We start from the raw sequence: 20,569 nt of genomic DNA on the forward strand, positions 1-20,569 counted from the left end.
ATATGAATTTAAAGTTTTAAATATAATTCTACTCATTCCACAGTTATTTCTAGAACAACTAGTATTAGGTTGAACCATATGAAACTGACTTTTTTATGGATCAAAAATGATCAAATAGGGGCTTCCCTGGTGGCACAGTGGTTGAGAATCCGCCTGCCGGTGCAGGGGACACGGGTTCGTGCCCCGGTCCGGGAAGATCCCACATGCCGCGGAGAGGCTGGACCCGTGAGACATGGCCGCTGAGCCTGTGCGTCCGGAGCCTGTGCTCCGCAACGGAAGAGGCCACAACAGTGAGAGGCCCGCGTACCACAAAGAAAAAAAAAAAAAATCAAATAAGGGTAATTCCATACAGTCCAACCCAAATACTTTTAAAACTTTGTTACATCCTGAGGAAAGATACAAGGATAGATCACAAACGGCCCCTGGTCTGGAAGAATTTACAGTCTAGTGTGGGAGATAATACTGGTTTCTCTTGTGAAAAGTCAAATGATAATTAATAAGTTAAATAATTATGTGAAGTAACTACACAGGCATATCTCAAGATAGACAAGTTCATCTTAATTTGGACTTTGAGGTATGATTAAGATTTGAATGAGTAAAGACATTATCCAACTAAATTTAGGAAGGATTGTTACAAATTAATGCAGGAGAAGTCAATACCTTTGAGTACTGGCAATATTTTTCTAATATTCATAGCACATTCCTTTCATTTTAAATATTCTCTTAAGCTTACATACTAATTGCAGTTTAAGACAATTTAGTAGCCATATATGCCATGTGTCATACACCATGTGGCCTATAGCGGTTTTCCTTGCCTTCAAAAAAGTAGCTCACCTGTGTTTCTTCTCTTCTTTGTATCAGGAACATGGGCCCTCAGTGAAAGGCATGAATATTGAGACTTTATTCCTTTATTTTATTATTATTACTTATTATATTATTATTTATTATTATTACTGCAAGCTGATTTAAGTGATCATGATTATATTTTTAATTGCATTAATCACAGATTAATTGGGGAAGTGAGGATCTATATGTTCACAAATGCACTATAATGTATATTCTGTACAAAAGTGACAAAAAGAATAAGGACAGCTCTGTCTTAGAAATAGCAAGGCTGTCCAGCTGAATCAGCACTCTTCACAGTCAGTCAACCTTCTATAAGAGTAACATGGATAATTGAACTCTATTGGTAATTCCCCAAACTCATTTCATGTAATAGCTTCATCTTCTTCCCCATCAAACCTTCTTATCAGAACTGATATCTTGTTAAATTAATCAGTGGAAGAAATGAAACAAGGTTCCAGAAGATAATGCATTAGTTGAATAATCAGCCTCTGAAAAATTGCAAATTGACCGAATGTATTTCATGTGCCGTGTGCTTCACAGTGAATGTCTAAGCTTTTTGGGACTCCTACCCAGGTGCAATTTTCTTGTTAGGGAAAAATGGTCACTGGACACCATAGCTGTGAAAAAGCCATATCATCAGGAAAAAGACTTTGGTGGTCTTATTTGAAGGAATTATTGACTCCTTAATATATGTTTTTATCAGTAAGTCTTTCCCCAGAGCTAAGATTACCATATCATCTAGTCACAGCCTATATATACACTCTCCTGGAATTTTGTGGATAGACTCCCCTTTTGCTCTCAAAATTTCCCTGGTATGCACAATGTTATACCATTATCCCAGCTCTAGCTTCAGAATTATTCTTTCTCTTCCTTCTCCCCTTCCTCTAAGTGCTAAGAAAGTCATCAGACAAATTCACACTGAGGTGTTAGTGATTGCTTAAAGTAAAGCAATAAAATTGCAATCACAATAAAATAGTGACTGCAAAAATAAAATCTATTTTTACTTAACTACTACGACTGCTAAACTAGTTCGACTGCCCCCTCCCTTAACTGACATTGACAACTGAGCTCATTGCGCCCGGACATGATTTCAGAATTCCATTCATCACAAAGCATCAATCCATCCAAGTTGGGATGTAAGCTAACCGTCACCCTAATTTAATGAGCACCAAGACCCAGGGGAAGTTTTAGTGTATGTAAAATAATGCATTTAAATGATAGAATTCCAAATATTGCCAGAAAAAAATTGAGAGAAAGAAAGAGAGCTGCTGGTGGAGAGGGAATACTGGAGCTCTCTGTGGTATCTCTTAAAATTGTATCTCACATGGACATTCCCTGATGTTTCCTCCTCTCATAGGACAATTCTTCCTTACAAGACAAATGTAATCACCTTTGTGAAACTGAATCATAGAGACTTTCCTTTAAATGAGCTAAATTATTATAAATGTTATCCTTTTATGTCTGTTAAACACTAAGTGAAAGGTCCTTATATTTTCTCTATAATAAATCAAAATCTGTTATCTAAAGGGAGGTAGTGAAATGTTGTGTAACAAAGCTGGACCTGGAATCCAAAGTCCTGAGTTAAATTCCACGTTTCTCTTTTTACTGTGTGATTTTAGGCCAGTGATGTAACTTCTCTGAGTCAGATGTCTTAGGGGTGGTGTGACGTTTATATACAGAAAGTTTTGTGTAAGTCCTTGGCACATAGTTGGTGCTCAATAATTACTAGTTCCAAGTAAATAATCTTTATACAAGGGCAAAATTTATGTAAGTAAAATTTAAAAACTAATCTGGACGTAGCATGCATTGTGCCTTCATTGTGTTGAGTATCTGTTAGACTTTCCTCTAGTTTGAAAGCATTATAGTCAATGCCATATTTCCACAATAGCTGGACATTTTCAATGCATGCTTTACTTGATGGACTGAAGATTTGTAACTTGGGATATAGTGGAACCAAGTCTCTGAAGAGGATTCATGTGAGGAAAGAATTGTTGGAGAAGAATCAATACCTCAAAAGCCTTCTCTTTTTATGTCATGTTAATTAAATCCACCTTAAACTTTGACTTATCAAAGGCAGCAGGCTGATAACATTTCAGTTTCCCAGAGGCAAAGTTTGATCTTAATATGACATCTGATCAGCTCTCTGAAGTTTCAAGAGCATTCTTTGGTGTGACTGACCTCCTTTAAACTGACTTAAATTTGCTGTCAACAGTGGCACAGATACATATGAAGAACAGAATGGAAGCCCCTTGATGTTTCATCCTACTCTGTAATATACATTTTCATCTAAGCCCATATCATTTTGATGACATGTAATTAACAAAAGCAATTCAATTAATGTGTGCAGGCATGGGCATACAAACGGAGAAGCTTTTTCAGAATCTGATCCATATCTCTAAAGACATTTTTATTAGTCAGAATTATACTGCTTTTGGCCAAAAGGCTCAGTATTAATTCTAGGAAGTACATGATGGAAAATAGCTATAATATTCTGTATTTCTAGAAACTGTTTCTTTTTTTTTTTTTTTTGCGGTACGCGGGCCTCACTGTTGTGGCCGCTCCCGTTGCAGAGCACAGGCTCCGGACGCGCAGGGTCAGCGGCCACGGCTTACGGGCCCAGCCGCCCCGCGGCATGTGGGATCTTCCCGGACCGGGGCACGAACCCGTGTCCCCTGCATCGGCAGGTGGACTCTCAACCACTGCGCCACCAGGGAAGTCCTAGAAAGTGTTTCTTTAAAGGAAGGAAGGGCTTTTAAAAATATATAACTAAATAAATAAAATTTAATACAAAGCCAGCATAATTGAGCCATAGCCACCTTTCTATAGAAGGAAGACACAAGGCTTTTCCCTCTGAAGTGTAAACTACTCAGAGCTCTATAAATACGCTCTTCTGATCAAGCAACCTGGTAGTGATTTTCAGGCTCAGATTTTGATACCAGAGAATGGCCTATCCAAATTTTGTTAAACTGCTAGGTGTCTTGTTGTATTGCCCTCCTGCAGGAGTAATCAGGGGCATTGAAGAAACAGGGAGATTTTTAAGAAAGGAATTAGACAGTATGGACTCCCCTGGCAGTCCAGTGGTTAAGACTCTGCACATCCAATGCAGGGGTCACGGGTTCGATCCCTGGTCACGGAACTAGGATCCCACATGCTGCGTGGTGCTGGGGAAAAAAAAATATGTATCTATTATATAATATGTATATATAATACATATATATAAATTTTTTAAAAGAAAAGTGTGCGTTGTCCAGCAATAAAACCACATTTAAAAAAAAAAGAAATAGTTGTCTTACTAAAAGTGGTATTTGAAGATGGTTAATATAGTAGTTCTAAAGATAATTCCTTAGAGCAAAGGGAGAGTGGAGTCTGGGATGCCAGGGGAAGCATAGCTGAAGTGGATAGGGAAGCAGGGAACAGAGAGGCAGAATCTGTATACAGGCAGTGGGAGGAGGGAAAAATGAACTCTGATGAGACACATTTGGAAGTCAAGGTCAATAGGTCTCCATGACATTGAGAGTTGAACAGAACCACGAACTCTGACTATTTGAACCAAGACATCCAGGAGTGGTGGTGTCACTGAGGTCATTAAGGAGAAGAGCTAGGAGACAAGGTAGCGAGTTCACAGGTTCAGATTCAGCCAAGCTGCATCTAAAGAGCCAGCCACAGAATTCCCTCTGGGGGCCATTTTGCTGACTGCCTAAGGAAACTTCCTCATGTGCTGAGCCACACTGACATCCCGGAGGCTTCAAGGTTGCACTGAGGCCAGAACAAAGATGATGCGGGCTCTGGTGGGGACTAATTTCCTCTGCCTTCACCAAAAGCAGGTTGAAATGATGAATGTCTTCTCTCGCCTTTAAAGCAGGCTGGTCCACAATGAACTTTAGAGAGGTGGCGCTATATGTGCTACATGGTGAGTTTATTCTTTGGAAAATGTCAATTCAGTAATCTTACGTGGGAAACTTTGTTGAAAACCAGCAATTATGGCTCACTTTGCAGTTTGAACATGATTCAGCTTCTTACTTCAAAAGTCAAGACTTCTATTCAGGACTCCACACCACCTCTCTTTCCTGCCAACAATTGCTATATAGAGGACTTGAGACTCCGATATGCTAGTCTTCTTCTGTTCTCTACAGCTCCGTCCCTTGAGCGTCCTTTTTGCTGTGTGTGAAGAACTCCTGGAATGATTTTGCAGTGCCTTTCCTTTTCTTTCTTTTTTTTTTTTTAACCAAAAAGTAGGACTCTGAAAACCCAGAATAGCTTAAAACATTTTGTGGAATTGAGGGTGATGTTGCACTATTGAAACAAGGCAATTGATCATTTTTCCTGAATTATTGCAATTACGCCAAACCTTTATATTAGGTATTCAATAGCTCTATCCAAAACTGGGAGGGGGTCTAAATTTTTTTAAATATCTAATCTGGCATTCAAAACTCTCTTTTCTCTCTGTGGGCCTTTAAAATATCTTACCATCCCAGGGTTCCCCATCACTAGCCTTAAGGTTCTCCTCTCTTTCCCTTCAGTCCTCCATGTAAACAACACTCTCAGCTTTGTAGCCTGCAGTAAACACCATGTTCCCTACCAGTCCTAACAGCATCCACCTTCCCTGTGTCTGGCCAGGCTCACCCTTCTGATAAAAGTGCCCACTTTTCAATTCTGCCAGAATGGGATGGAAAGATTTGGCTCAGATAAACTTGAAGAGTCCTCCATAGGGGCCTTCTGGCTCATGAATCTCTGAAAATGAGCCCTGTCATATGCATGCCCACATTTACCAGGCTTATCTCTACATGTTGAGAAGGAGACCTGCCCTAAAAGATCCAGATGAGGGCTCACACTCTCCAGAATGAGGAATACCCAAGAGGCAGGTGTGAACCTTAGCAAATTATGTGTCCACATGCTGACATCTTAGAAGGTAGTTGTTCCCAGCAGCTTCTTCCAAAGAAGAGTCAAGAAATGAGAAATGCCACCTTCTTATAATTGCCAAAAGCCAAAGGCACACATCAGTACTCAAGGGATATGTAGCCAAATCCGCTGTCCCTTTGACGAACAGCAAAATATGCACTATTTACACTTTGCAGAAAAATCATACAAAGTCAATGGTAGGTCTAGATATACATCATGTGTTTTCCTACACGTGCGTTTTTTCCTATCTTTTGCTTCTCCTAACATTAAAAATCACATTTCCATCGCTGGTCATATTAACATGACAGCATTATACTGTATCTAAATAGGAATTAAATAGCAATTAATCAGCTGTCCTCCATGTATGTCTAATTTGACTCTCTTTAAATCAGACCATTCATAAATTATACTATAATAGCATTTCCTGAGTATATCTGTGTTTGAAACTCTTGTATTTTATACTTGAGACTAAAACTTGGTTTTCATTTTCATGTGGAGAAAGCTCTGATCAACTTTCAAAGCATTCTTCAGCCAGCTGACTGGCTGAAGTGTGATGTGGCAGAAGTAAACAAGCGTGGCTTGATACTGCTGAATTCCCTCTGTGCTCTTATACCTTTCTTGTGATTGCATTGATATACAATGTAACTTCCAGGACAGAGTATGGCACAAGAAAAGCAGGGAGAGATCTGAAACTGTCTACCTAGTTCATTTCTTGCCACATTAGGATAAACTCTGTGCCTGGTTAATATACAAAGTCTCCAGATTACATACATGGGGACATTAATTTCAAAGAAGAGAGCCCTTTAGTTCATGAAAATTTCCATTTTATACTCAGTTACTTGCATGTGTGACATTTGTCAGAAATATTTATAAATCAGTATATTTCATATTTATTTCCCAGAAGCAAGCTTAGTTCGACCAGGATTGCTAAAAGCATCCAATAGATAAGGACTCTCTCGCTATAAGAGTACAGTTTATCTTGAGGTTAGTACGTTTATAACGAGATATGAGAATGTCACCTTTCTTCTCTGGGGGTATTCCCTCCCACCATTCTCCACAGTAAAGAGAGAAAGAATTGCAGATCCGCTGCTAAGTATTTCCTTCCCAAACTTCCAAACCATCTATGCCTTTGATCTGCTCCTTGACAGTGGAGAATTGCTAGTTCCAAGGCCTTAAAAGAACTCCATTGTTTTCCAATACTTTTGTAATAGTCAATTACAAGATTTCCAAACTGTACTAGGTGTCAGTCGTGTAATGCAAGAATGTTTCACATCCAACCAGATGATCATTGCAGAATATGTCCTATGAATAATCAAACATGATTATTCATACTTTGGAAACAGTTTCCCCCTTTTGTCAAAGGAGGCTAAATACATAAAACGTCAGGCAGTCAGCCAGAAGAATCATCATTAAAAGGAAAATGTTATCTTAACATTTAATTCAACCTTCTGAGAAACTGAGATGAAACCACTGAGTTTTCTATGCCACTTTTTTCCCTCCACACAATAATTTAATTTCCAGTTTGTTTCCTTGTCTCTTTTTAGGAGTTCAGTGTGCTTTAAATAAGCAATAGAGTTTCGCTGTGAGGTAATGAAAAGGTATCATATCCCAGAGTGGAAAACAAAAGATTACAGAGTTCTCCAAAAAGTTCGCTAAGGCACAGATTAACTCAACATAAAATCAGTGTGTAAAATTACACAAAATGATCCTTTGTATTTCTGCAGTGTCAGTTGTTACTTTTGAAAACGAAATGAAAAATGTTACTTTTTCATTTCTAATTCTATTGATTTGAGTCTTCTCCCCTTTTTTCTTGATGAGTCTGGCTAATGGTTTGTCAATTTTGTTTACCTTCTCAAAGAACCAGCTTTTAGTTTTATTGATCTTTGCTATTGTTTCTTTCATTTTTTTTCATTTATTTCTGATCTGATTTTTATGATTTCTTTCCTTCTGCTAACTTTGGGGGTTTTTTTGTTCTTCTTTCTCTGATTGCTTTACATGTAAGGTTAGGTTGTTTATTTGAGATATTTCTTGTTTTTTGCGGTAGGATTGTATTGCTATAAACTTCCTTCTCAGAACTGCTTTTGCTGCATCCCATAGATTTTGGGTCATCGTATTTTCATTGTCATTTGTGTCTAGGTATTTTCTGATTTCCTCTTTGATTTCTTCAGTGATCTCTTGGTTATTTAGCAGCGTATTATTTAGCATCCATGTGTTTGTATTTTTTACAGATTTTTTTCCTGTAATTGATAAAAGGGTGAATTTTATAGGAATGTGATATCTCTATGAAGAAAATGTTACCAGCAGTAGAGATACCACTGTTTATTGCAGAGCAAATAGGTAATAATATATGATGAACAGCTGTCTTCGTTCTTCCCTGACATCATTTTTATCAACTCTCAGCCATCTTTACCACTGACTATGCAAATCTAATTGCCCTGCTCGCACTACAATCTCTTTGTGTAAGAAAAATTTAATTGAGTTTCCTAGAAAATGGCTAGAACAGCAATAGGGGCCTGGAGATTCTTCTCTGAGGGATGCTCAGGACTCTATTAGTGCACTTATCTGGCTTCCTTCATTTTATCGCTCCTCTTGCTTTTTCTTTCCTTATCTCCAACACACATTCATGAAAATGAAGTGCAACATTTGAAAGGATGATTTCTTTAGACGGTGTTTCCAAATCTTTTCCACATTATTATACATATTTTTTAAAATAATATTCGTTTGGAACTCTTGAATAAGCAGATGGCCAGAGGCGCTTGCCCTGGAATGGCCAACCCAGGTTCTCTCCAGCCTCCAGACAGCTGAGAGAGTCAATGTCTCAAAATCCCAACACATCTTAACTTCTCTGAGTCTACCTGTTTGGGGTTGGGGGAACGATAAATCTCTGCTTTTGAAGAATAAGTTCATTGTTCTGATGACATTATTCAATTAATTTTAAGCACCATTCCATCATTAATCATGATACATACATTAGGCAAATGTAGCATTTTGTGTTTGAAATTTTTCTCTTTAAGGGCTTTGATGCTTCTTAACATCATTATACTTACAATTATCAGAAAATAAAATTTGACAATATTTGATAGTACAGAAGTAGAAAATGGGAATTTGCTCAACATAAAAATTCTTTGTAACCTTTCCATAAAATCTCTGAGGAAAACAAAAGCCTTGCAGAAATAATACTCATATCATCTAATGGGAAGGACGAGACATGCATGCACATTCCAAAATTCTGAGATAAAAAATTGTTTTCATCATGAAGAAGAAACATTTGATAGGGAAAAGGGGTTTGTTTCAATTATATCTTGATAGCTGGGAAGGAACTTCTGGGAAAAAGTTCAGGGAGCTGGTGGAAAGATAGGAGGAAAAGCATGTGCATTATAAAGTCTAGAAGTTGGAGCTCTTTTAGTAAGTGGGAGATTCTAGCAGAGGGTGTGTGCAGAGAAAGTATTGGAGACAAAGCCAGGAAAACACCTAAACTGGGCATAGTTCAGTATCCTGAACATTGGAGCTTAATACATATTCATGAGATGATTAACAGGTGGGAGCTGAATTGGGTTCTGTCTTGAATACTAGGCCATGGTTTGACAATAAGCCCATAAAATTTGGGGCTCACTGAGCAAATATGTCCTTCCTTGTTCCCCAGCGCCTGGTCTGGTTTCCAGTAGGAATAGATGGTACAATGCTAATGTTTATTGGGTCAATCAATCAACTGAGGTTAAGGGCTTGGGAGAGAATTACATAACATCAGTAATCATATTTGTGATAATAATAGCTATTTATTATTCACTGTTCACTGTTTGTGAACACCTAAAGTAGTCAGATACTGTGTGTGTTTCGTATTTTTAATGTCTGCTAAAAAAATTCCTCATTGTGAGTGCAACACCGACCTCATTTTGTAGGTGGAAAAACTGAGTCTCCAAGAGGTTAAGTGACCGCCTTCGGTTGCACAGTTAATTAATGGAAAAACCGGAATTTAAAACCAGGTTTGTCTTCAAAGGCTAGTACTTATCTCTGATTCTGGTTTCAGTAAGCTAGATGGATTTGAGAGGCAAGGGGTGAAGGAGATAGAAGAGACAGACCATTACAACGTTAACAATTGTAATTGTTAAGGACCCTGTGGGTGTCCAGCCTTCCCTAATTGCCCTTCCCAAGTATCATCCCATCTCTTTTGTTCTCTATCACTGCACCATGTTGAATTTCTTTATGCTACCTACCACGATTTATAATTAAAAGTGTATGAAGTGTATTTCAGTGCTCCTTTATTTACTGCTGGGTTTCCATGCCAGATTTTAAGTTCCATAAATGTGGAGATCGGGTCTGCATTATTCACTATTGTATTTCCCAGAGACTAGTCTATAGCATGTACTTAAATGTTAAGTGAATTAAAGAAAAAATTAGAGCAAAATATAAGACTAGAAACAGATAAAGAGGCATTCCAGATGGCACAGACGTTTTAAGCCAGGGTAGGAGAGAATTGTTCTTCCATTAACTGCAAATACAGAAGTCAGGGAGTCAGGTTTCTTTTAAGGGCCAGAATTGGGGAGGGAAGGGTTTGGTTTTAGACACAAAGAGTCCAAGGTGACAGCAGGAGATCCAAGAAAAGTAACTAACAGCTAGAACTGTGAAAAGCCAAGCTCTAGAGAAAGGTCAAAGATGAAGTCGTAGACCAATGAGTCATCCCCCCAGGCGGGAATTAGTACCCTGAGAGTCAGTAAGATCTCCGAGGAAAAGGGTTGTGAGGGGTAGAAAGAGCAACACGCTGAGGCCCTATGCAGAGGGGATACTCCCTTTTAGGGCATCAGAGAGGAAAGCTAGTTAGAAAAAGAGACATGTTCTCCCAACCTTCTCCACCATCCCCAGACCACTCAGATGCATCTTTCAACTTGACACGAGGGTCAAGTGCACAGTCTCAACCTTCCGCAGGTTGAACTGGCTACTCCATCCTGGGTGATCTCTGACACGGATCGTGCTGATCAAAGCACCTGCTTTCTCTATCACGGGGCTGTCAGCGCTTGTTCTCCCCTCCTAGAGTTTAATTCCCAAGGCACAGCAGTCATTTCGTTCATCTTAATATTCCCAGTGTCAAGCATCCAAAGGGTTCAATGAACCTCTGTTGACCGAATGTTGAGTGAAGGAGGAGATGAGAGAAGCGAGAGGGGTAAAATACGAATGGAGCCCCACAAATACAAATAAAGAGAAACTGCCAGGTGCTGTGCGGAGATCAAGAAAATGTTAAGATGGAAAATGTGTTTTCTCAACTTTACTGCATTCTCATAATAAAAGCCATCCCCTATCAATTGCCTACTCGGTTAAGAGCGTAGTCATTCATGAACCTTCTCTTATTTGAGCCTTGGAATAACTTTTTGAAGTGCCTGTAATCATCCTCCTGTAATAAATGCAAAAACTGAGTCCTGCAGAAGCTTAATGACTTGCCCAAGATCACTCAGTAAGTGACGAGATGGAAGAGAATATCAGCTCTGCCTCCAAACCTCTGTGACTAACCTTAAATTACTGTCTTCTCCAATTTAATTACTATTATTTTTTTCTGCCCAGCAATGTTTAGAGCTGTGTCCAGGTTACCAGGAGCCCACTTTCCCCTCCCCATGTCATATCAAATCCCCTCCAATCAAAATCCCCTCCCCATGCCATATAATTCCTACAACTTGCTTCTCTAGATAAAAAAGGAAAGTCACTGTACAAGAGAGCAGAACACTCTTTCTCCTTTGCTTAGGACACTCATGAAATTTTAAGAGAAAATGTGCCCTTCTTATTTCAAACTACTGAATGCACAGCATGTTTGTTATTAGCTCTTCATCTGAAATAATTGAACCTGCAGCTAAAAATAGCAGATAAATGAATGAGCCATTGAGAGCCTGGTGAGTTTTTCTCTTTCCCTCCCTGCCATCAGACAGTGACTGTCTCAGCAGGGAGATTTTATTCATAAAGCTTCAAAATCATTAAATTCTCAAGCACATATTCTTCTTTCAAGCATTCCTCTTTTCCTAATGGCTTGGCTAAGCCATTACACCAAAAGCTTCTCACGGGTTAAAATTGCTTAACGTATGATTCTAAGTGGTTTATTGAAACCTGCATTTTTATTTGCTTTGCTTATTTGGCTCTTAATGTATTTGGGAAGGGAAGAGCAGAAGGAATGAAAGGAGGACGAAGGCAGAGAATTACTGATGTTCCATGTAGAATATGACCCTTCAGATCACAGGATTTAATTGTATACAAAGGACAAACGGAGGCTGGGAGCTGCTGGGTAGCCTGACCACACAGATAGCAGGGTCAGGACTGGAGCTCAAAGCTCCTGACCACCCAGATCAGGCCCGTGAGGGAGAGATGGATAAATACATAGACATATGTTTGGTAGAATCCAAGGATGAGAAATTATGTAATTTTACCAGCTTGCAATGGAGCCATGCCTAATGGGGGCTTTGGGACCAGAGAGCCTGGCTCAAATGCTAGCTCTCCACTAACAAGAAAATTATTGACCCCTCTAAGTCTGGGCAAACAGAATAATAATTTTTATAATAGCAAATGTTTATTGAACACTTGCTATATGCCAAGCACTGTTTTAAGTGCATTTCACGTATTAGCCCTCAAATTCTACATCGTAAGTCTAGAAGTTTAATTCAGATAACATCTATTAGGGCCTTAGCCCAGAGAGTTCTCAATTAAATGTATTATTTTTTGGTCAATAATGAACGAATATAAGTATTAAATAATTAATAATCTCTAAATATCAATGAAATGTATTTTAATTATTGATAAGATCAAATAAACTATTCTTTAAATTGTGATGAATAAAATTCACATTTTAAAATTACACCGTGAATGAATATTCTCATGAAAGATGTTCTCCTCAAAACATTTGTTCTTAAACAATTGAAAGATTTAGGTGGCACTTTAAATTTCACTTCCTCGCTCTGACATTTCTGTTTCCTCTAAAGCAAAGACGGACCATTGAGAAGACACTCAGGATCCAAAGGATATGGAATAGCCAAGTGGGAAGTCTTTCTAGCATTTTCCACTGAGTAAGCAGGTCCATAAAGCTGTCGACTTTTTCCCCCCTCTTAGGATAGGGCAGAACAAGATCTTTGTATATGTTTAGTTATTATTTATGCTTAAAATAGGTGCAAAAAATGCCCTTATAGTAGAAGACTCAACGTATTAATCTTTCTGTGCTATTTCCCTATATCAGAGAAGTTCAACACAGGAGAAATCTGTTAGGTAGCTGACAATTCTCTCAGTCAGCCTCATCACGAGACAGTCTTTTTCATGGCCTTGGGAATCTTGCAGTGTGGAAGTGTCACGGTGATGCCTTTCGGCATTTGCATCTCTGACTCTCTGTGTTTCACCTGGAAAATATGCCAGTCCAGCCCACCACTTTTCTGGAAGACCTAAGTGAATTGTGTCTGAACTCTGCTCCCCTCTTAGGGCTGACTTAAGACAGGAATAATTCATAAGCTCCGATAAGTGGCAGTTGTTTTCTCCTGTTGACACACAGTTTGTTGCAACCATGATACATGTGCCTTGAATATGTTAGAATACAGAAAAGGTCCAGGGCCTAATTTCTGTGGAGTGAGCTTTGAAATGGCTAAGAAGGGATTTTTAGTCAGAGGAGTTATTAAACTGCATTGCAAGGTATTCTTAACTGGTATGTTCATTTGATGCTTCCATTTACAATCTCTAACATTATTATGATGCAGAGTAAGCGTAGTTATGTTTACAAAAATTAGAGGCACATAACGCTTCAGAAACATACCCCAAATCACACCCATCTGTAGGGGTTATGCAAGGCAACATTGTTAAATGATTTCACTCACAGACTTGGTATCTTCAAAACCGAATTCAAAGTCCAGCTCTGAGCAGCTTGGGGCAGGAACTCAAATCTCTCTGAACCTCAAGGTCTTCATCTGCAAAATGACACTTGCCATGAAGATCCTTCTCTTTAATTCCTACCTTATAGTACTGCACTAAGGACTAAATTTAAAAGTAATAAATAAATATATGAAAAATTTAACACATTTCCCAGCACATTCCAAGCACGCAAAAAATAGTAGCTGCAACCATTAATACTACAAAATGTTGAACTGAAGTTACACCTTAGGTCAGAATATTTGCTGAAGAAAATTTGTCTTCATACATCTGAAATGCTTTCAATCCACTAATTTCAGGCAAAGGCTTCCAATTTTCTATTTTCCTTTGAAGTTCATATCAAATAGTAACAATGAGAACCATGTATTGAGAGGATGACTTGTCATCTTGCATGCTGAAGTGTTTGACACTTGTCATCTCACTGAATACCCCAATGATCCCACCACCAGGTGGGTGTTACTCTCTCCATTCACGGGTGTAGAAACCTAGACTCAGGATTTTAGGCAACCACCTAAGGTCTTCCTGCTACTAATGACCAGGTTTAGATTTCAACGCGGTTAGATCACTAATGTCCAGTCTCTTAAATTCTATTCTAAATATGCTGAAAGTAAAAGTGAATGGCAGTGGAGGAGGTGGACTGAGAAGCTTTTTCTTCTTTAAATAAAATTAGTCTAGATCAATGGTTCTCAATTTTATTTTTTTGGAATCAAACTTCCTTTGCACTCTAAAAATGTTGGGGGACCTCATGAAGCTTCTGATTGTAGGGTTTATACTTATTGATATTTTCCATATTATAAATTAAAGCTAAGAAAATTTCCACACGTAAGCAATATCATATGATATTTGTCTTTGTCTGACTTACTTGCAGGCAGAATCAAAAAAAATGATACAAATAAACTTATTTGCAAAACAGAAACAGACTCACAGACTTAGAGAACAAACTTATGGTTACCAAAGGGGAAAGGTGGCAGGGAAGGATAAATTGGGAGTTTGGGGTTGACATATCAATACTCTGTAATAACATAAATGGGAAAATAAGTTGAAAAAGAATAGATACATGTAAACTGAATCACTTTGCTGTACACCTGAAACTAACACAACATTGTTAATCAACTATACGTCAATATAAAATAAAAATTATAAAAGACAGCTTTTGCTATATACTAAATTGTATTTTCAGCATATTTTGATGAAGTCTGATGCCACATAGAAAGAAATGAAAATACTGAAACTTAAAGAAGCTATATAAAGTTATAATTCATAGAAAAAAAGCTAAGAAAATTCTAAATATGTGTAATTTTAAAATAACAGTAACAATTTAAATAAGCATAATTTATTATTTTAAAATTATTTTAAAATAATAACAAACACATTACATGTTAACATACATATTTTTATGGAAAATACCTATGTTTTCCAAAACAAAACACTTTAGTGAGAAGAGTAATTTCATCTTACATTTTTAGCAAATCTTCTTAATATCTGACTTAAAAGAAGACAGCTAGACTCTCCTATTTGCTTCTGCAGTCAGCCTGTTACACCATCACACCTTGTGTGGACCCTGGAGAACTCCACTGAGTACTTATGAGATAATTCGAATGAAAAGGGTGAATAAAATCTTAGTATTATAATAAGCATAGTTTGACTTCTGGACTCTCTGAAAGATCTCAGTGACCCCTAGCGGGTCCCAGCTCACACTTTTAAGAACCACAGTTTAGATAAAATCTTGGCATTGCCAACTTGAGTCTGCAGTGATAACTCAAGTTCGTCATTCAATTACCTTCTCATCAAAGTGTCTCTTTGTACTGTTCTGGAAAAGAATGATGAAAATTTGTCATCTCCAGGAATAATAAACATTGAGTGGGAAAAATATTTTAAAAGTAATAATATCACTTAGCTGAAACAAAAATGTTATAGAAAAATGTGTCAGACATATTTGGTTAACTCAACATGCAGAGACAAAAAGTAATGTACTTTTATCTTTATAGAACAAAAGAAGACAATCCTTGCAAATGAAATGTAATTGAAGTGTCATTCTATTTTTGTGGCATTAACCAAACTGATTAAATGTGTTATATTAATTAAGTGAAGGTAGTTGTCAAATAGTAGCAGACATGTACCCTGATAAAGCAGAGGGTACCAGGAGAGCATTGGAAATCTTATATAAGATGAGAAAAATCCTATACAATATTTGAATAGAGTTAAGGCACATCAGAAGTTGAGTCATTTGTTTGTTTATGAGATTGAATCTTCAGAATGTTTTGGCTCAGAAATGCAATTTTTCTTCATTGCTTTAAAATCAAAGCCCAGAAACAAGGCATTTGTAAATCACAGTTGGTGTTGTTCATTTATGAATTGAAATTGATTTTGCTTTACCATACTGCTTCTAAAAAGGGAAAGGGCTGTTGTAAGACACTTACTTATTCCTAATAATTTTAAAATTTAATATAGTATCCTAAGTGTTCTAGAAGAACTGTGCCCTATTTCACAGATATATTATCAAAGCTGAAGAACTAAAGAATCATAATTTCAGTAACAGTATTGCACCAAATGGAGAAACTACATTTTTTAATCGAAAATTTTCATATTGTAGAATGTAAAAGAGTTCCAACACTTAAATGAAATTTGATTCCCCATTGCCAATTGAACCATATCCCAAAAAAATCACTTGACTGCAAATTATGCAAAAGTCACAGGTACAATGAAGTTTCCAGACGTTGAATTAGATGAAAGAAGAAACAACAGTATTCACTTCAATGTATCCCTCTAAAGTGGATTCCTGGTTGAATATTTTACACATTCTAGAGGTGCTGTTATCCTGGAAGTTTTTTCTAATATCCAGATGCTCTGAGGCAAACAAAACACTTACGGATTCTTCAGAAAAGAGTTCCTTGTTTAAATAGAAAATCTTGCCAATAACACTGAGAAGTTTGTTTGGTTCCTCAGGTTCTCCGCAGCAACAGCCTGCTGGAATCTACAGACTACTGGCTGCAGAATCAGAGGACGCCCTGCCAAATTGGTTTCGTGGAAGACAGGTCTGAAAACTGCGCTTCTGTAAGTAAACACAACTCTGGGGATGCAGGCTGAGAAAGTGGGGAGTCGGGCATATGTACTCCTACCAAGGACATAATGATTAAGTACAAGATTTGGAAAGCATCCTTTTGAAAATACATAACTGCTTTATACAGCGTTAACAAAATAACAGGCAGAAGCTGATGATTCTTCTGCTTTGCTCATTTCAACAGGTAAATTAATCTTATCATTTCTCTGAAAAGGAAAAACGATGTTTTCATTTTCAAAACTGACTGTGTAAAAGATTCAGAAATAGCATCATATGATGAGAAATAAAAGCCTATTCAAGAGTGCTCTTGGATTCTTTGCAATATATTTTATAACTCCTACTAGTAGGTATTTTTCAACATGAAAACTGTGTAAAAATGTTCTACCATTCTTATAAGTTATAGTCATTATTTGAAAGCATTTTCAACATAAGGAATATACAGGCATGCTTTTTAATATTATATACTGGATCTGAGCTTTACGTATAAAACCCTCCTTTGCAAGGGAAGAGACGTCCTTATAGATAAATATTTCTTGTGGCTTAGAATGTAAGGGCGTATTGTTGATACGAGAAATCAACAACGTGATTTCTCCTTCCTATATGAAGTAGTCTGCTTCCTATATGTTTTACAAAACTATATGTTTCATTTTAACTGCAATCGCCTAGCTCTTATGGGGTCATGATTACAGAGACTAGGGGAGAATATTTCCAAAGCGGAGAGAAATGTAATTCTCATGACTAAGTTGAGAGCATCAGCTCTGAGCTATTCCTGGAGGTAAGTTGCATGCCAACATTTCTGTTAAAAGAAAAAAAAAGGGGGGCTTCCCTGGTGGCGCAGTGGTTGAGAGTCCGCCTGCCGATGCAGGGGACACGGGTTCGTGCCCCGGTCCGGGAGGATCCCAGATGCCGCGGAGCAGCTGGGCCCGTGAGCCATGGCCGCTGAGCCTGCGCGTCCGGAGCCTGTGCTCCGCAACGGGAGAGGCCACAACAGTGAGAGGCCCGCGTACCGCAAAAAAAAAAAGAAAGAAAGAAAGAAAAGGAAGCTGAAAATGCGATGGAGGAGCTTTTTATATATAATGAGCAGAACCAGAACTGGCAGACAGAGGATGTATAACATTTCACACTGCAGTCTCATAGCACAAGGAAAGCAGAGTCCATTCAACAGACTTAATTCAATCTCTTTGTTTAGGCAAAATGATTTTGATCCTGCTATTTTGGGGACTTTTTAATCCCTTGTCCAGAAAACCAGTTGATGGTTAAAAATCTTCGGCGAAAACGAAAAAGGATTTAGGTGGCAAGTAATTTAACAGCGATACCTTCTTTGCAAATTCAATTCTGAGATGAGGTGGAAAATTTAGGCATTTGCTGATACGGATCTCTAATTACACAGCTTTGATTTGTAAAAGGGAGAGAAATTGAGAGTAAAAGCTATCAGCATCTACACTCTAGTCAAAGTTGTCATCAAAGCAGCTCCTGTATTAAGGAGTCTGCCATTTGGAGAAGGCGCCAAAGTTGGGGCACTAAAAATTGTGTAATAAAGGGCAAAGAGGTCTTTTCTAAACTTTATATTTTTGGAATCTCTATTGCAGATCTACAATTAGAAATGGTAAATTTATAGCCAAATTTAAGATTATCATTGGATCTTCACAAGTATAAGAAAACTCTAGTCACAACCCCCCCAATCCCAATGAACTCAAATTTGGACTTAAAATTGTATGACTTTCTTCCTTAATTCTTTGTCCCTTTATAGTTTCAGATGACATCAGTGAGCTTGAGCTAGCTGATTCATACTGCCATTATGGTTCTTTCTATACTTCCCCAAAGGGGAAAAATCTAAACACAAGTAAAAGGCATAATGGAAGATTAGTTTTCCTGCAAGAGATGATAATAAATGAAACTGACACAAATGTGAAAAATTGTCCATGACTCTAAACTGTAAAAAAATTTTAGAATCCCTATGAAAAATGAACCCTAATCTCTCAAAAAGTATCTTGTAGTTACTTTTTCTTAGTTTCTGAGTCCTTTCTCTCTTTCTTACTTAGCACAGATTTCTAGGGTGAGGAGAAGAAACAGAATCCAGAGCTGGACATTGCTGAGGGGAAGCTATTATCTAGAGGAAAATAGAGTTGATCAACAGCAATGCTTGACAGGACAAGGATCTCTTGATCAAAATAGCCATACACAAGGAAGGAGTCACTAAATGGTCAGGGAAAAAGTACTTAATTCCTTTTCAAAACAAATTATCCACAAAAGGGTAACAATGAAGTTGTAATTTAAATTAAAAAATAGAACTGCATTTTAAAATAATATCTTCATTAAAGTTTAATTTAAAAAATTAGTCTTATGAAATAATCCCAAATCTAAATCTATTAACAAATAATCACAACAGATTCTGAGGAACCTGTAGCAAAGCTTTCCCATATTTTATTGCTTTATACTCTATTCATAACTCTGGGGTACCCCAATCTATGTTCATTGTTGCTTCTTTAACTCATTTCTTCCTGATCAAACTTAGTAGCCAACTTTTTTATATTCAATTTTGATTGGCTTGGTATCCATCATACTGAACTCCAAGTATCTGGATTTGCAGTTTCTTAGAACTAAGTGCCTCCGAGGACCAATGTTTTCTGAATTCAAGATGTTCATTTAGAATTTTTATTGAGGGACAATCTCAGGCATAGAAACACTTCAGGGTGTTATGGGCATGGGTCAGAACAGCTGTTTGTTCTCAAGCATCAAACAAGCTTCAAAAATAACTTTTGGTCATTATCTCAATAAAGAACTGCTTTCATTTCACAGGTAAAATGAGGTGTCTTAGTGAAGAGCAGTTTGAAGCTGCCAGAAATGGGCACTCTGTAATGGCCTATATGGGAAAGAATCTAAAAAAGCGTGGACATATGTATATGTATAACTGATTCACTTTGCTGTACAGCAGAAACTAACACAACATTTTTACGCGGGCCCCTCACCGCTGTGGCCTCTCCCGCTGCGGAGCACAGGCTCCGGACGCGCAGGCTCAGCGGCCATGGCTCACGGGCTCAGCCACTCCACAGCATGTAGGATCCTCCCGGACCGGGGCACGAACCTGTGTCCCCTGCATCGGCAGGCGGACTCTCAACCACTGCGTCACCAGGGAAGCCCTAACACAACATTTTTAATCAAGTATACTCCTATAAAAATTTTTTTAAAATAATAAAATTTTTAAAAAAGAAATACTATAGGCTGGCGAAACATGAAGTCTGACTCAGAAGGCCCCTGAAATTTACCCTTAAATTTTTTTCAAAAGATATCAAATATGAAAACTGTGGTTTTGTTTTTGTAAATAGATTTCTCCAATCAAACTATACAATTTTATTTCTGATTTGCCATTCTGAGAAAAAAAATCATATACCAACCTTCACCGTGTTCTTTTTTTAACCTAATTATTTAAAAGGGAAATGTGGACGAGGAAAATGAAGTTGGAAGCCAATGTTCAAACCCAACAGCAGAAGCATTATCTTAACATGAGTGGTAGGATTTGGACTTTTCAGGACCCTTGACTTTTTTAAATTAAAAACTAATTTAGGGCTTCCCTGGTGGTGCAGTGGTTGAGAGTCTGCCTGCCAATGCAGGGGACACGGGTTCCTGCCCCGGTCCAGGAAGATCTCACATGCTGCGGAGCGGCTGGGCCTGTGAGCCATGGCCGCTGAGCCTACGTGTCCGGAGCCTGTGCTACGCAATGGGAGAGGCCACAACAGAGAGAGGCCCGTGTACCGCAGAAAAAAATAATAATAATAATAATTTAATTACTTTTTAAGCCCCTATTGCTCTTTACTAGAATTTAATTTTTTATATTTCAAGAACCATCTTTTGGTTTAATGCTTCATTAAAATTACCTTGACA

At 37.9% G+C, this 20,569-nt stretch overlaps 1 protein-coding gene across 1 annotated transcript in view; it reads left to right on the plus strand.

Annotated features, from left to right (window-relative positions):
* Positions 1-20,569, plus strand: part of SPHKAP (SPHK1 interactor, AKAP domain containing) — a 95,729-nt gene that overhangs the window by 2,084 nt on the left and 73,076 nt on the right. Inside the window, exon 2 of the mRNA XM_024740528.1 lies at positions 16,573-16,680. Coding sequence (XP_024596296.1) covers positions 16,573-16,680 — 108 coding nt within the window. The remainder of the gene's footprint in view (positions 1-16,572; positions 16,681-20,569) is intronic.

This window comes from Neophocaena asiaeorientalis, unplaced genomic scaffold (assembly GCF_003031525.2).
Source record: "Neophocaena asiaeorientalis asiaeorientalis breed wild unplaced genomic scaffold, Neophocaena_asiaeorientalis_V1.1 scaffold388, whole genome shotgun sequence".
In the NCBI taxonomy this organism is placed as follows: domain Eukaryota; kingdom Metazoa; phylum Chordata; class Mammalia; order Artiodactyla; family Phocoenidae; genus Neophocaena; species Neophocaena asiaeorientalis.